This window comes from Leuresthes tenuis, unplaced genomic scaffold (genome assembly GCF_036924035.1).
Source record: "Leuresthes tenuis unplaced genomic scaffold, fLeuTen1.0.hap1 SCAF_12, whole genome shotgun sequence".
NCBI lineage: Eukaryota > Metazoa > Chordata > Actinopteri > Atheriniformes > Atherinopsidae > Leuresthes > Leuresthes tenuis.
In genome coordinates this window covers 15389746-15408292 of record NW_027325366.1, presented here as the reverse complement: position 1 = coordinate 15408292, position 18547 = coordinate 15389746, and the positions used below count along the sequence as shown (strand labels likewise).

Sequence of the window (18547 nt, the reverse complement as noted above, 5' to 3'; positions counted from 1 at the left end):
TTGGCAGGACTTCAAATGGTTTCTTTCTTTTGTTGGGAGGCCCAGTTTTGAGCTCTTTTCACAAGTTCTCTCAAGGAACTCTACAGTGCAACCACACACAAGGACAGGCTGAATAATGGCTGGTTAGTTGGTAATTTTGCCTTACACTTTAACAATAAATTGCAGAGCAAGCAAGAATTACAGCCCAAAATCACAGAATTGAGAACTTACTCTTGTCATAGAGAGACATTAGTATCAGACTTAATACTTCCATTGGGTATCATACAGCTGATCTTATTTGATGTATTTGCTATGTTATATACTTTGTGTTAACACTTCATTTCAAAGTTCCCTTGTAATTTCTCACAGCTGGGCTTTCTTTTACTGGTTCTGCCTAATTAGTCAGATTAGTAGTAGGCAAGGATATAGTCTCAGCTGCCTTCCCAGTAGTCTTAAATTTATGTCAGGAGATTAAAAATAAATGTAATTGGCATGAACAGTGTTAGTGCTCATCTGACAGCGATAGTAAAAAAAACAGCCTTGGGCCACAGCAAAACAAAGGACAGATAATACAGCTGTGCTACCCATCATATTTAATTGACGTTTAAAATCACAACTCTGAAGTAAAGATGTCTCATCTTGTTAAATGCCTGTTGCCTTGATTCCCTTCTTTTTGTAGCTCTTCCTTTTGTCTTCTCTCAGATCTCAGGTAGGAGGTACTCAGAGAGAAAATCAAGGACAAACAAAATGAGAAATGAGAAGAAGGCTGTGCATTTATTCAGTGTAGGAAACCCATCATGTCTCTTCCTGTGTTCTCTGTTGCAGGTTTTTGCCTTGTGCCTGTCCTCAATTCAAGATGTTGCTTCATCGCTTACCTATTTATTTTAGTTTAATTTCTACCTTCGACTTTTGTTATCTTTATCAACTTTGAAAGCTTGTCTTTTGTTTTTAAACCTCACAAATTGAGGTGCTCTGTGGCCCTATACAACATTGTTAGGCTCATTCTCACTGCTCACGTTCGTATTTAGCAGTTTTGAACTAAAAGATACAAACTAAAATGTATTAAAACCATTATATACTTCCCACTCTGCACCAAATAGCACATTGGTAATGTATGATCATGCTTGTGTTCACAGTATGTTGTGCCCACCCCAAAAATGTGTGAATTTAATGCACAAAACAAATAATGTGTTGATCTGGCTCCAAGAAAGGTAAGATTTAATGCAGGAATGTACTGAGCTGCATTGTTTAATATAATTAAGTTAATCAACTTGCAGTTGACATAGAGCTTAGACAGATGTTAAATAGGACTGGTTGCAACCTGTTACCAAGGATAACTGGTAATTTGTCAGAGAAGACACCTCTGAAGAGGTTGGAAGGAGCCTTTTATGATGATGCAGGGGGAAAAAGCCTAATCTTCTTGTGTCCTCTGTTGTCCCCGGGCTTTGGGTGTCGAGGTTTAATGGAGATATGTGAGCATCCTATACAAATATAATGTGTATGTGTGGGTGGGTGTGGGTCTGTGGATGTGGGTGTCTGTGTCTGTGTGAGTATGCATGTGAGGACTACAGTGATTTATTTGGGTAGACAAGTTGGCTGCTGTGAGGAGCTCATTATGGTTCAGCAGTCTGGAGCGAGGCCCTGTTTCATCCTGATAATGGGGTTTCACTCACTGCTACACTGCCTGCCAGTGGAACCTAGATACATCAGAGGAGAGATGGGTTTTCACACCCACACATGCATACACACGCACAAACACACGCAAAATACAGGATGGGGCTTATTTACATAGCATAAATACCCCTCATCTACACATACAAGGACAGAAGTACACACATTCAGTTACATACTTACAGTGTCATGTGACCATGTGGAAAAGGGTTGAGCAATTACATTTAAAGCATATTGAAAAGGAGACCTACCCATAATTCTCCAATACACACATTCACACCACCACCCACTTCAGTGGGCCATGCATACAGAGCATTTACGGTGTCAGAAATCGGTGGCCAATTTCTCTCCCTGCAGCTCCTTTATCTCTGGCTTTCACAGCTCCCTCAGACAAGATTTATTAGATTTTTCTCCTTTGGGATAAAGTCCTCCTTTGGGGTTTTTCTTCACCAAAAACATTGGCTGTCCTGGCATTGAGATGTTCCTGTATTGTACATATGATTCAAGACAAGGTAATTCCCATCATGTAAATCAGAGCAACAAGTCAACCTGGATGGTGAAGATGAGGATGTTTTTGAATGTGTTGAATTTAGGTATGTTAACTTTTGTTTCAGATTCTAGGTTGAAACACTGAAGGAAGTTCTAGAGAAGCAATGTCAAAGGAAGCCATTTTTCTAACATACGTCAGAAGGGATGTTCCAGTTTTGCTGTGGCACTCAAGGCTGATGTTGGTCTCAATACTGGCCTTGAGACAGCTTTTTTCATGCTCCCTTTACCTAATTTTTACTTGATTGTTCATCAGCCTGGGATGTAAAATAGACTTCTTGGATATCAACAGCTTGTTGCCTGCGCTTTGATTGGTTTATCTGTTAACATCATCGTCGTGACTGGATTTGAATCTTCCTGCTTCAAAAGCAAGCAGTTAACTTGACTCATTCCTAATTTGAAATAGCAGGTATTGTTGCAACTGTGGCCCCTCCAGATGCACTTCAAGAAGGTGAGAACAGGAGACTGGAATTGAAGCTGTGACTACGTAGGAGGAAATGTCAGCCAAATATTCTATGATAAAATCTGACAATCTAAACCAAAAATAGTTCACCTACCAAACACTGTAAATGTTGCTACCTGTATGCAATGCTTTCTGAGGCAGCTGAGCCCACATCACATTTTTCCTGGCAAACAGAGAGGTGTGAAGATGAGAAGAGAGCAACTAATGCTCCACCAGTTTCATGAAAACTTTAACAAATCAAGACTGCTTTGCATCGCCATAACCACTATGCACGCTAAATTTGACTTAAAGAATAGATATTAAATCAGTCTGATCAGATCAAAAATTGAGCTTTTTGTGTGGTCAGACCCTATCAGTTGTGTCCTGAGCTCCTGGTTCACATGATCTTCCACACAACCAAAAAACAACAACACATCCACACCATTCTGAAAACATTTCATCAGCTTGAAGATGCAAAGTCCACACAGAAAGGCTGTGAGGCGACGGTGCTAACCACCACACCACCGTGCAGCCGTGCTGTAGTTAATATCTTAAAATGTCCTTGTTTGTCACAGTTTATGCAATAGTAAGTGTCACCGATTGTAAACATTTTGTAGAAATCATTTATTCATCATAAATACTTCCCTCATTTAGTGGAAAATCAAAGATATCAAGCCATCCCAAATAGGAGTTACCACCGATAAATGCCTCTGAAACCAGTAGCTCTTTGTCCATCAGGAATCTATTACTGCAAAGCAGTTATTTTGAATTGATTAGGTAGTAAGACAGCTAAAGTCACTCCAGGTTTGGCCATATTTATGATATTGCCAATATATTGGTAGATTACTTGAGACAATCCATCAGCAGATAACAAATTATTTTCAGCAGATCTAAAGAATCCAGCGAGCAACATTGGAGCTTGAGTTGAGTCTGGTTTTTATGGGACTTTGACAAAGCACTGACATGTTTTTTGTTTTTCCTTCCACATAAACCCCATCCCATTTTACAGCTGAACCAGTCAATGATGACCAGGACTAACATCTGTTCACCAACTGTGCAAAGACGTTCTGTCGTTTCATTCCAATGTTTGTTCTTGACCTTGCCTAAATCTCCCTGCAGTGTCTGCTTGTCATCTTTTTAGAATAAGTTACATAACACAACAAACAAACGGGGTTCCGACAACATATTTAACTATGTTCTGGTAGTCTGAATGAATTTGGTTAGAATTTGGTGTTTGCTGTTATAACCTCTCTGTTGATAAAAGTCAACGTGGCAGTTTTTCCACAAGCTTCTCTGTTTTTTTCCCTTTAAAAATGAGCAGCATGAAGACTCTTTAGCTTCCTGGCTCTGTCTTTCTCTCAAATATGTTCAAATTCTCAGTAGTTTTTTGTTACTTTTAAACCAGTTATTTAATACCCCCAGATGTGCCATTGAAACTAAACAAATGTTAGTTTATGTGCAGTGCTAATGAATAAGGAACAGTCAAAAAATTAAACCACTGACTTCTCTCAGATTTGTTAGTATAGATAGATACATTGAGTATAACATGTATTTTAAGTGCATGTTGTATACAGTGTCCAATTTGGCACAGCCTATACACTATATACTTAGAACCTCGAATCATTACTTGTTTTTCTCTTCAGCTTCATTAAATTTGTTAATAAGCATTCATTCCTGCATTTCAGGCCTACAACACATCCCAGAAAATGTTGGAACAGTTAAGTTTTTACCACCCTGTAATGTAAATGCTGTTCTGTCTCACAATACATATGCTCTTACACTGAGAATAACAGGGGATGGAGCATTTCAGGAGTTCTCTTGCCCCATTCTTTCTGAAAACACAGTTTAAGGTGTGCAAAATACCTTTTCACTTCAAAATTCTTCCCACATTTCCTACTGGGAACAGGTCAGGAATGCAGGCCGGCCAGTTCAGTAACCATGCCCTCTTCTTCCTCAGCTATGTCTATATAACATGAGCAAATCATTTTGAAGGCAGCATATTGTGGTCTAATAGCTCAATGAACTTTTCCACATTAAAACTGTCATCACAGAAGCATAAATCACAACTTTATACCCTCATAGAGCCTGTTTGATGAAGTTGTTGTTAATAACAGTCTAAATGGACCTTTTCCTCTCTGGCCAACACCACACTGTATCCATAACCTCCTAAATACATATGGAATGCTGGTTGTCTGATCAGTCAAAATCCCCTTTGGTCTGAGTTATTGATAGCTTGCTATCGAAAAGAGGCAGTTTGTGTATGCTACTTCATGTTGTAGTGCTTGGCAAAGGTTTCCCAAAGAAATCTGCTCATTTGGTTATATCAGCTGTTGGCGAATGATGGTTCTTGATGCAGTACTATCGGAGAAAACTAAGGATTGTGCCCTTGCCCATCAATTGTTTAATGACAATATGCACTGTTGATGAACAAATATGCAAATCCCTTTCAATCTTTCTTTGGGGAACGTTGTTTTTAGATATTTCAATGATTTGTTGAAAATCAGGAGATACTTTGCCCCAATTTGCTCCTCGAATATTCAGCCTTTTGTGGATACAGCCTTGGTATCAAATCATGATTACAGTCGTTAGTGGAGAGCACTTGTTGTTGTTAAGGATTGGACATGCTCTGCTCATATGTTGCACCAGAGCTTAATGGGTTAAAGGAAAGAACATTTTTCAGTAGGAAGGTACATCCTGTGCAAACACAGAGTGCAACTGTACATGGTCACAGTTAATATGCATGCTATGGGACTAAGGAAGAAGTCTGGAGTACCAGGAGAAAATCCACACAAAAAAACACACAGACAGGCCGCAGCTGAGCTTTAAACCAGGGACCTTCTCTGTAAAATGACAGCACCACACTACTGTGCGGTGGCTGGTGCTATCATCACATTTTTTATTACCTTTTTTAACACAATTTAACAATTTTTTTTTGCAATGTGTTGCCAGTCTGAAATGCAGAAATTAATATTTATCAGCAGAATAAATTAAATTAAAATTAAATTAAGTCAAAGTAAATACAAGACTCACATCCTCCATACAATCCCAGTTGTTTTACTTTCATTTGGGATTTTATTTGCATAGTGTATGAATTTTGGCAAGTTGTGCACTCGTCAAAAATGTTGCTGCCTCAGTTGTCCTCAGTTGTCACGTTAGTTGTGTGAATATTTACAACATCTTGAAAGTCTGACCACACATCTAATGTTAAATTCTTCTACATTGAAAATTACTATTAATCACATAAACACTAAATCAAAGCAGAAACATAATGTAACCTGTTATTAATCTGCCTCCCTTCGATAGCAAGCTATCAATAGCATGACCTTCGGCATGATGGCGTGTCCTTCTCCCCCACCCACTATGTTACCAACGAAGTGGTCATTGAGTTTCAGAAATGAGAAGCATCACACAGCCACGTTTTGGCCTTCATGCACTCACCATCTGGGTAATATAAACTAGATGTAGCCATATTTGTTTTTAATGTATGCACTCTCAGAATAGCAAGTGTAATAGTCTCTTTGGAATGGGGTTGTGTTTATCATATTCATGACATGAGTCCATATCCATCACCACTTCTTATGGTATGCACGGCCAAGAATTGGACATTTTCTGAAATCTCAAAGGTTATAGCTCATATATAGCTTCCAATGTCATTATCATGCTCAGAAGTTCCATTTAAATGTGGCATTGGTATGGAAGTATACCTGATTTAAGAGCCATATATAAAAAAAAACATGACGTTAACGTTACTTGTTTAATAGTTTTGCAGATATAATAAACTTATTGTTGTTTTGTTTGTCTGTTAACATGAAGAAAGATTTGTTAGAATGAGTAGTTAGCGCTTTGACACCTGGCTATTCAAAGTTTTCTCGTTCCGCATTCATTTGCACATTTGTTCAAGCCCTCTCAACATCTTTTAATAATGAAGCAAGATGTTTAACTGTGACAATCGATAAAATTAAACTTAGGATAGTTTACAGAGGCAGACTTGGTTTTACAAACGTAGGAATTTAGATATTTTTTGTTATTTGTTATTCATTGTCAGTCTCACATGGAGTGGCCCAAGGAACTGCAGGCAATCTCTAACTTGTTAGTAATTTTTGTTACAAGATTGAGTAGCAGTGTAGTTACACCATTATAGCCTGACTGAACCCCCCACGAGCAATCATTGTGATTGTTAATTTAAACATTTACCATTTGTTATTGATGTGAATGTATATCTTCATCAGAGAATAAACTGCTTACTGCACACAACATGACACAAAATATTCAAACACCTGTTGGTAAGACCTCTGTGTACAAGTAATATTGGTTGAGACAAAAAGACAAGTATAGCTGCAGTACAGACCAATCTCCAACTTTTTGATGCTGCTAGACTTTAACACTTGTGTCTTTCTCACTTGATCTCAAAGGAGCAGTTGAAACAGAGAGGTGCTAGCATAAGAGCAAAAAAACATTTCCCTGGTGGATAGCTGTTTTTGGCTTTGTCAGAACACGTTTTAGCCTTGCTAACCCCCTCTCTTTTCTTCCCTTTCTCTTGGCTACAGGCTTTCATAGCCTCTGTTTTTCTTCCTTAGTTCTTCCTGTGTGCCCTCTGTCAGAGCCAGAGAAGATCCCACCCCATGTGCTTTCATGTCAGCATCACATCTGAAGTCAGTTTAACCCGTGCTGTCCTGAATCACACTCCTCCACATGCACTTTCTGACAGTATTACATATGCCTGCTCAGGCTAATTATGGGAGAACAACAGCTTACTAGTAGTTTGTCCAAATTTACTAACAGGTTTAATAAATCATTTCTGTTGATTTGTCAAAGAGAGGGAGCAAAAGAAACAAGTGGGGAGCAGCAGTGGAATGCAGTCCTTGAGCTATTACTGCCCATTAAACTGTTCATCTCAGTAAGCTTTTTTCTAGTTCTCATTTTGATGTGCTCTCACTTAGATGTTCTGAGCTTTGCTGGGCAGTCTGCCTGTGTGGTGACTCACCTAATGATTCCAGCGTGGGTTGCAAGGAGAAAAAGACACTCAAGTTGGTCCAAGATTACTAGTAAAAGGCATTTTTGATTGAAACCTGTTAACTCTACCAAGACTTCGTGCTAAAAGAAACATTTTTTATGTGTCTGTGACTCTGATCCTAACTACAGTGAATTAAATATATTTAAAGTCAACAACATTGAAATAAAATATAATGAATAATAATCAATGCCCAAGTGAAATACTGTTAAAACTTGAAAGATGAAAGCTGGGATTCATTGGTCTGAAAACAACACGAACAGTGAATGAGTTATAGGTGTCTCCCAGATCTATTCCACAGAACACAAGCTGATGTGTTGTTGTTTTATGCTTCACAACCCACAGGAAGAGGGAAGCACGGAGGAATAATTACTCACTAAAATGGGTATGGTGTTATGGAGAACACAAGCTGAACAAAGAAAGTGGGGAAATGTCATTTGGAGATGAAATATCTACAATTTCAGGGGATTTGAAAATATTTATTGTATGATTGGCATGACTTTTTTGACAACTGAGACATTCAAGACAAGTGCATCTCAGTTGTCTCACCCGATATTATGCTTTTTCATATGAACAAATTCTAAATCTGAAATATACCGCTACATTAGCTGCTAGAGCTGCAGATTCCTCTCTCCAATAACAGCTAATCAGGATGATGCTACATTAATTGTTATAATCACCATTGATGCTGACACACATGCATCCTCTCTTACCAATCACCCCCAATGGATGTATCTGATCACCAGTCGAGATTTTATTGGCGGAATCTATGCATCTGTCGTTGGAGCGTAGGAAGGACCCTGACACAATCATACCGTGGAGAATTACTGCTCAGGAAGCACCGAAAAAATAAACTGTCGACAGACAGGAACCTTCCCACCCACATAAAGTTTGGCCTTGCAGACAAAGAAGGCCGTTTCAGATGTCACAGTGATTGTCAAGTGGAGATTAATGGAGACTAGAGGGTGGCAGCAACTTTATAATATCCTATTCTGTCATACAACTATTGTGTGCGAGCTCCCACCAGCACATCTTACATGATTAATGCAAAAAGACATGTCCACAAATGAGTCTGCACCAAGTGTGGACTGAAAAATCTAATGATAATCACAGAGCAATTGAATACTTCTCTGCTGATTAATTCTGCAATGATTCTAGAGTTGCTGTCACTTGATTATGGTTGTACTGCCCAGATAATTACAGTAAGTCTGGATGAAATACTAAATACACATTACATGTAAGAGAATACAATCTAGCAATAGGCTGCACAACATTGCAAGATTACAGCCAGCAAAACTGCATTTGACTAATTTTTGCTGTTCAAATTCCAACAATAATGTAAAGTTTGAGATTTTACTCAAACTTGAATTATCTTTGTGACCCTGCTTTCTTTGAAGTGTATTCTTTAATATTCTGGTGTTCCTTGAACATGTCACCGTGCCACCCCCCCCATGAGATGTATCGATAATGAGGAGAGACAGGGGGGGGGCTCACATGTTTTAATGACTGATGGATAGCCCTTGAAAAGGACACTGCATTTACATGACGAACGAGTCAGGAAAATGATTGAGCGTGACATACAAGGCTCCTCGCAGCTTAAGACAATGAGAGCAACATTTATAACACCTTGTCAACAGCTTTCATTTGCATCAAATGGTTCCTCCCGTTTTCCAAATTGCTCACTGTATGTAGAAATAGTGATACCACACTACGACTATGTTCTCAAAGAGTGATTGGTTTTGGATGTTACCATGTCGTTTTAAAATTTTGTAACAAAAAAAAAGAAATGTGTAGTGGAAACAATACTTTCTTAGAAACTTGGTACTTCTTCCTGCTTGGTGAATATATGTCCATTTATACAGACAACTGGTTTCATGTGGGTCTGATACTAGATTATGGTGTTAGTAGACAAATGATTACACTCTCCTATTAGTGCGATGTCATCATTCCTATTTGAAATAACACGTGCTTGTGTCCCCATGTTGACAGGTTAAAGTAAAGCACCAGTGACAGGCATGCATTCAAGCACTGATAAACAGCGTGTGTTTCCCTTTAGATCGTGGTTACTGTGACTGTGGGAAGTGTGAGTGTGATGAAGGCTGGTATGGAGATGTGTGCCAGTTCCAGGAGGATTGTAGCCTGTCGAGCAAGAAGAGTAGAGAGCTCTGCAAAAACCAGCAGGGGGTGGTTTGCTCCAACAGAGGTATGACCAAACACTATCCCATATGATTTATAGAACAAGTCAGTTTTACACAGCTCCAAGAAAACAGTCAGGCATTAATGGCATCCCAAAGCAAATAAGTGTTAGATATCAACATATTTAAATGCACAAATTAAACAAACATCAATAACATGTGATAACAGTTTAAGAAGCTTTAGATACTTTATGATAATGACTTTATAAGTAACTAACAGCTTTAAATAGCACACCAGTAGTTAGAAAAACTACAAGTCTGCAGTTAATGTATTCATAAGGGCTTGCCTTTGTAGGTAATTTAATCCCAATCAAATATATATATATAAAAAAACAATCTAATATTAATGAATACATGCATATACTGTAGTATACACACACATATTTATATGCAGAGCTGTGGAAGTCTTAAGTCACCAGTCATTTCTCTACATTTTGCTTCCATGGAGCCAGACTTTCTTGCGATCTTTTGAAGTGGTGCTGATGAGCAATCGTTCTCAAGGCTTTCTTTTTCATCGACATTTCTTCATTTTCTGTCTAGTCCTTGTCCCCGACCATGTGGATTTTTTTTTTCTGTTCAGCTAATTACATTTATTACAATTACAATTATCAACTCTGGTTTTTTCACATATGCTGCATTTACATTCATATTTATACGTTTCAATTAGTCGCTACACCTAGTTTCAATTTGCCAAGCAGTATATAAAGAAATGAGAGGTGACTCAAGATGTTTTGCACTCTCTTGCATATAGTATATTTTTTCATTAATGGACCCTATTTAAAGTATCATTATCGACGACCTCTTCTTCACTAATTACATACTAATATATTCATAGATAAGTATATCTTAAGTCAAAAACACAAAAGTATTGCTAATTCTGTTTGGCCTTTAATCTCTTGTGTGTGTTTGTGTATCTCATGATGCACATTGTGACTTGGTATTGACATTGTGACTTGGTGTCTTGGTAAAGGCTGTTTTCTGCACACTTGACAGTCTGTCACCCACCTGAACCACATGCCAGCAATTCCTCTACCAAAATGTGAGATAAACACATCTTTAGGGGTCTCTGCATATCCGTATGCATGAGTGTGTGAAGGTGTGTACTGTACAATATGTGGCCTGCTAAAATATACAGAAAAGCCAGTGTATTCACTCCATGTAGCTGTCTTGCCTTCTGCTTCTTTAACACATAATTCAAAAAGCGCACAGCACACCTACACAAGCACAGCATGAGCACCTTTAGTTGTCAAACACCAGCTTAGACCTGTTGGCACACGATGCACAAACAGCTCAGTGCACAGCAGCGAACCAGCTGGATGCTTGGCCTTACAGTGCATTGCATTACAGAACTGTACAAATACATCCTCCAATTTATGAGCAGCCACATACTGTAAAGATAAACACATGCCCAGAAACTTGACCTTTTCCAACTGATCAGCTTAAACTGTGTCTGAAGCTGGTATTTTTCACAGGAACCTGTCACTGTGGTAGCTGCCAGTGTGACAACAACGACAACAGGGGCTTGGTGACCGGGCGCTTCTGTGAGTGTGATGACAGCGAGTGTCTGGATGAGGACACAGGAGAGGTTTGTGGAGGTACAGTATTCCCACAACTGCTGACATAGGCAATTTATTTTCCCTTCAAAACAGAACATTGTTTTGATTTAACATCTGGTTATTTTAGACTGTCCATCATTAGCCTTCTTTATTTGCCAGCTTACTATTTCAAGTGTTGGCAGCTGTTCCACCAACTTCAGAAATGAATTTTAATGAGTACTTTTAGGAATAGCTTTATATGTATGTATTGTCTCCAAATGTTACAGGTTGATGTGGACTGACAGTCTTTGCAAAAGCAGAAACACACCTAATTATAAAAGCTGAAGTGTTGTAAAAACGATTTTGACACGTAAGTCTGTTCCAGTATGAAGTAGTGGGTGTTTTCATTCAGCAGATAAAATATATAGCTCTCATTAAGAATTTTTGCACTCTGGCTGACATCACCAATCAGTGATGAGCAGAAAAACTGAAACTACTAGTACAACTTTACTGTCAATCCTAGATCTCAACCAAATTGTGTGCCTTTTTAAAAATAATTTTGGCCTTTAAAATCACATTTACTCACATGTAATTAGTAAAGTAGAAGACAAGAGAATCTCCTGCTAGAAGTGCCACACATTACCGATCAGGTAGATGAGCAGCTTAATCTAACGTGCATTGCCATTCCTTACTGTCTAGCGCTGAAATATAGATTGGGGGAAGGAAATCTTTGTAAGAACATTTCCATCTTTGTAGATTTCAGCTAGTCCTCAGGTGTGTCCAAAGTTTAACCACCTGCCTTTTAAAGCAAGTATCCAATCCAACTCCTCAACCTGCAAAAGTAATGTGTTTGAGATGATGACTGAAATAAAAAAACATGACCCATTGTAAAGAATAGCTGTATAGTCTAGGAGGACCAAAGGGGAAAAAAAAAGAAAAGTGAGATAAAATCAGCAAATATTCTGAAAGTTAAACCATCTATTTTTAAATCTAAAGCATAAAGACAAAAGCCTTCATATGATACATTGCCAGGTTTGTGACCTGTTTAGACAGAGGGGGAGGCAAAAAAAGTCCAGATTAACGTAATTTTCAATAGGAATACAACCAGGTAAACAACTGCATGCTTATAGATTAATAAAGCACAATATACAGTGCTAACAAAGGGTTTTGTATTTTCGAACCCTTGAGTTGAACTGTTACACATGCCTTTTGTTAGAAAAATGCATTATGTGTAAAAAAATAAAAGCATTATGTGTAAACATTTGTGTATTAAGGTTTGAAACAAGTCTTTTAAAAGCTAAATGCTTAAGAAGACTCAGAACATCCACATGTGAGAAAATACCTAAAACTTAATACACAATAACAGGTTGCAATTTAAGAAAAACAAAGCAAGAATGTGTAGAAAAAATGGTAGATGTGGGTAATTCCTTATCTGTCTTACATCAGATAAGAGCCATAAAATATTGTGGCTAATATTTAATAACTGTAATACACACTGTGTGTCTATAAAAGAAATAATTCATCCAAGCAAGTCAGCTTGAGTTTCCAAGCCTCTTATGCATTTTCATAAACCATCGATCTATACACAGTTGAGAATGTGTAAAGGTACCATAATATCCACAGTTTTATGTAGGCATCACATCAGCTTGGCCTGCTTGGTCTGTTCTAGGTCTTGATTTCATAGACATCTAATGGGTTTTGTTGTTGTTTGCTATCAGAAGTGAGCCGCTATCAGAATGTTTGATCCTTTTTGATCCTTGGTTTTTCCAGTCAATAAATAAAAGTGTTACTCTTGACGTGTTAAGTGTGAGTATGATAGAGAAAAGCACTACATGTATGAACTTAAAATTTAAAAGCACTGGAAAAAGGTGTGTACACATGGGTGGATGTGATTTATACCATAAAGTGCTTAGATGGTTAAAAAATACAAGAAAGTTGTTTTGAGCTCTGTCTATTTGCTCTTTGCTCATGTTCTAGATCACAACAGTTCATGTCTGCCCAGTACAGAATTCAATACCAAATGTATGCATAAAAATCTCAGTCCTTAAACAATTGCAAAATCAAAATGTACTTATTCAACAGAGTGCAGCTGCAACACAAACCCCCTTTCCAGCATAGAGTCAGGCACATGTAGGGTATTAAAATCTTTCAACAGACAAGCAGTAACAATTTAAACGTAGATTTTACAAGCCATACTGATCCGGCATCTACTATTAACCCACCTTTGAATACCCCTCATTCTTATCACGTTCCATACTGTCTGCTGTCATGTTTGCACAAATATAATCTACAAAAAAGTTGCAAAGGTTGCACCAATAGAAAGTAGCGTTGTAAAAATTCTATTATTTATCGTTCAAGCTGTATTTGCAAGGTAAAAATGATAACTTGACAGGTGATAGTGATGAAAGAAGCAGGGCTTAAGGCTGCTAATTAATACATCAAACACTTATTAAAACCACATTTGTTTTTGTGCGTGGCTAAACACACCCACTGTTAACCATGACAGGCACCTATATGTGGATCATAGTGATATTTTTCATCTACTTACAAGTGGTGGGACAGTTATCAATTTAGCTTCCAGAGCACATACATCATTTACATCATTTGAAATAAGCAGACTTTCTATGCTATTTATATGAAATAAAATAAATAAAAAGATGAAAAGAAAACAACTAATTAATAACTTATTGTTCATCTAATGTTGATTAGCCATTCAGAAGTTCATTTGAAAGACAAGTTACTGGCATTGGCTATTTGTCTTGGAACAATGCTTACATAGAATACAGCAGAAAGAATTAAAAAAGAAAAAAAGAACATAAAAAAATATCTTAGAAGTAGGACTTTGAAATAAGTAAGAATTTGTGAAATCTGTCTGTTGCAATGTGCTTCCAGGCCATGGCCAGTGTTACTGTGGAAACTGTTACTGTGCTGCTGGTTGGCATGGAGACAAATGTGAATTCCAGTGTGACATCAGCCCATGGGAAAGCAAGCGGAGGTGCACATCTCCAGATGGCAAAATCTGCAGCAACAGAGGTCTGTTCACCCTCTTCAAAGTCAGTGTAATGTCCTTAAGGTCCTGTTTTAAAGCTGATATTTTTTTTATTATCTAACAATTCAAGCAAATTTTGAATGGTGAAGCATAAGAAACACAGTCACAATCATGCTGATTATCTTTCATACAAACTGGCTCATCATTTCATATAAATTCACAATGTAACAGGTGCATATTTATGTATGTTTTTTGTTTTGTACAGCCAGTACATGAATATATAGTATCAGTGGTTTAAAACCATAAAAGGCTGGAGTTATGAGTATTGCCAGCAAGGACATTTTTATGCTTGTTAACACTACTCAGACCCTTTACAATTCACAGAATCACAATAATAATTTCAGCAGACCTATGTTGCTAGGAAACAGGATACAAACATTCTAAATTGGGTAAATTTAATTTCCTGTTTGTGTGTTTGAATTATCAAGAGTAGGAAAGGACACTCATCCTATAAAAATGAAACAGTATGTTCCCTACCGTGTCTTGTTTTTTCCCCCCCTCGGGTCAAGAGCTATGCTTTTTGCTCTCTCCAGAGTTTACATTTTCTTCTTTTTAAATGCAAGTGCTTCACCTTCAATTGTTTAAGCTATTTATATGAAAATTTTCATCAGTAAAAGTGCAAACTAGAGAGACTCACTAAGGAGAGAGTAGCGTTTGGAATTAGGGGTCTGTTCCCATGTGTTCAACATCATTTAGGTGCATGTGGAAGTCAACATGTTCTACAATAACAGCACAACCCCAGGTCATTGCTTCTTCTCATCTAACTGCTATAGATTAAATTGAGTCAAGAAGTATGGAGAAAAAGAAAAACAGAACCCAGAGATCAGTTTGCTTCAAAAGAAGAAAAAAAAACCATAACAATCATGTACTCTAATGCGTCAGAGCTTGGCGAACATGCCGTCAGAGAAACAGCTCCTCTGACTTAACTCAAGTGATCCTGTGGGATTTCAGTATATGTCTCTAAAATTAATTACAGCAGACTGGCAAAGGGCTGGCTGGATAAGTAGTAGTGTGAAATGGTTGGCTACATGGGAGTTTCATCACAGAGCTTCTATTTCTTGTTAAGTGCACAACTGTCACAACATGAAAAATTGCTGTATGAACAACCGTGTTTGTGGTCTAAAAGCCTGCTGTACTGGAGACAGAGCTAGCATCACCTTTTAGATATTCTTCTATACTTGTTTTTGTTTACTTGAAGACAGTTTTATGTCTAGACAATATTTTCTAATCAATCAATTAATTATCAAATAATTCTGAATAAATTAAAGAAAAAAAAAACACACGTTATCGGTTTAGTTATTTTTCTGATTTAATTGCACATCAGTTTGGTAAACGGTTGAATGATAGAAAAATGGAGAGAAAATTAAATTTGCTGCTTTAGATTTTTGGATATGTTTAGCTAAAACGGGGACTGGATAGTGTAGTGGTATGATTGCCACCTTTCATGTGACCTGGGTTCAATTCCCCTGCATGAAAGGTACTACTACCTTAGGCAAGCCCCCCTTACCCTATCTGCCTACCTGTAAGTCGCTTTGGATAAAAGTTATGTACAGCAAGAGTGTGAGAAACCTGATGAAATTAATGTTGTAGAATGCTATTGAAAATGTAATAGGTATAACGTTCGCTTAACATTCACACAAAAATGATCATTTTAACCACATGTCCAGAACATACTACTGCCGCAATTCAGAGTGAAGAACTGTGATATGGCAAAGTAGGCTTTTGTTTTATGTATGACATGATCACAACAAATATTACTGAATCTTACTACATGCAAGTGCTAACCAGAAATGCTTTTCTAACCCTAACTGTGTATTTTGTAATACCCAACCCTGTATATTAACCGTAACCCTTTTACAGCGTAGTCCCACACCAGCAGATGTAAGAGATTATTCACTATTCAGGGTTTATTCACTGTGCAAAACTGTGCCCAGTACATCATATTACTGGGCTAGTTCATTTCCTTCAAACCCAACCTTTTGCAAGTGAGAGGGAAATAGAAAAGTGAAGAATCGGAAGTGAGTGCAAAGTAGATAATTGAAAGAACCCTCTCCTTCCTCATGAACTAATCAACACTGAATTAGCAGTGAGTCACTTGTGTACATTGTTATGTAACAATACGCTGCAGGTGAACAATGTCATCATGCAGCAGCAAGTGGTGGCTGAGCTTCATTATGTAAGGTTGGCAGGTATTCAACTTGTCATCTAAGCTGCGTGTCTCTGCAGAGGAACATGAGCTCAGAAAATGAAGCCAAGGTGCAATTTTGAGCCTTTTGAGCAATTATAAACTCTCTCATCAGATCAGCTTGATCATTGCAATAACACTCTTGAAAAGATTGGTCTTGTGGTTCTTATGTTAACATTTTGTAAAGTTCTCTTTCAACAAATGCTAGCGGAAAATGCTACACAACATGGTTGAAAACTGCTAGAAACACTGTATTTTGCTTTTGCTCCTAGTCTTGTAAACTGTGACATATGTGATCTTTTTTTGTCAGCTCCACTCATTAGTTAAAGAATACTGAAAAGTCTGGCAATTTGGTACTGATTATAATGTAAGCATTCTCATCTTTAATGTTTAACATATAATCATTTACCTTGCATCAATCCTACTTTAAAAGACTGGTAGAATAATTTCTGCTGATAATAGGCACTTGATGAAGGAAGAGGATCACGTAACACAGGGTTTTGAATCATTATCCTGTATAAATATAGAGATATGGAGTCATTTGTATGAGACTGTAAAATGTCTCCTCTCTCCTCTCCTTTTCTCATTAGTAACCTTCATCTTCTGCTGACACTCTGGGATAAATGACTGAATGATCTGACTGGTAGTACCAAATAGATAATTCTGTTTTATGCCAGCACACTGTCAATCCCCCTCTGTTTGTTTGGTGCACCTCGTCTTCCAACTAGACATAATAAAACATATCAGTCGTGTACATATGCATACATGACTTTAAGCATTATTTCTTAATCAAAACCATTTCATGCTGGTTGCTGATTAAGCTTTTGTGTGTAGATGGAGTTGCCTGTTGTAGAAAAACATCAATTTGATCAAAACAGTAATTGTGCTCTCTAATGGCCTCTTGATTTTTATTGTTAACACAACTTTTATGAACATTGAATTTTACAGGTGTTTCAGTCCGCTTCATTGAAGCTCAGTTGTGACATTTGAGGGGGACAGAAAAATTCATGGGTCTATTAATTCTGGAATCCAGGGTTACGAGGAGGCGAGGGAGGTTGAATGTACAGCTAGGGGCCAGACGTTTGCCAGCCACAACCCACGGGCTTGCCAGCTGGCCTGCTCCCCTGGGGTTCCCCATGTTCTGTCTCTGCTGATAAGAGAAAGTGGGATTTCTATTGGCTGCTGCTCAGCTTATGCCTGGGCTAGGGTGTTAAACAAATGAAAAGAGGATAGACTGTCATAGATGGAGGAAAAAAAATGAGAGAGAGGAGGAAAAATATTTCTTATGTTTTCTGCAGCTTTTGTTCAAGTCTATAGGAAAATAAAATAAAAAAGCAATATGTAAAGATTCCAAAAAAACATATCTAGAATTTTACTTAATTTTGAACATTTTGTCATGTAGATTTATTTAGCTGATTTATTTGGACTGTACTGGGAAAAAATATGGATAAAGAAGTGCTCTTCAGTTCATCCTACTTGCCATCACGCAACCCTGAGTCTTCCCCACAGTCTTTTTAGCCATAATATAAGAAATAGTAAGTTTGTTTTCAAACCATATCATTTATCTATTAAATACAAATAAATTCAGGTATTAGAGACTGAGCAATTCATTGTCTGCAGTGATTATGCAGTTCCACTGCTACATATCATTGCTATGTGGCAGAAAATCTGACTTTATAACCTTGATTCAAACAAGATGTGCAAAAAAAGAAAAGAAACAGATTCTAACATACCTGTAAGTCACCGAAATCAGCTAACGAGTTAGACATGGCATCATGAAGGGATAAAGATAAAAAAGGACATGTTAGCATTTTACAAATAGTGATATAATGCACGTGTTTCCTGACGATAAATCAGGTGCAGTCAAATCATCATACCCTTTAATTTTTTTAAGAATGATCATAGAATGTTGTTAGAAACAGTACACTGGTAAA

General features: G+C 37.6%; 1 protein-coding gene across 1 annotated transcript in view; it reads left to right on the top strand.

The window, feature by feature from the left end:
• The window catches only part of itgbl1 (integrin, beta-like 1), a 55932-nt gene that overhangs the window by 2698 nt on the left and 34687 nt on the right, over positions 1 to 18547 (top strand). Inside the window, exons 3-5 of the mRNA XM_072396597.1 lie at positions 9706 to 9852; positions 11317 to 11439; positions 14272 to 14412. Of these exons, the coding sequence (XP_072252698.1) occupies positions 9706 to 9852; positions 11317 to 11439; positions 14272 to 14412 (411 nt within the window). The remainder of the gene's footprint in view (positions 1 to 9705; positions 9853 to 11316; positions 11440 to 14271; positions 14413 to 18547) is intronic.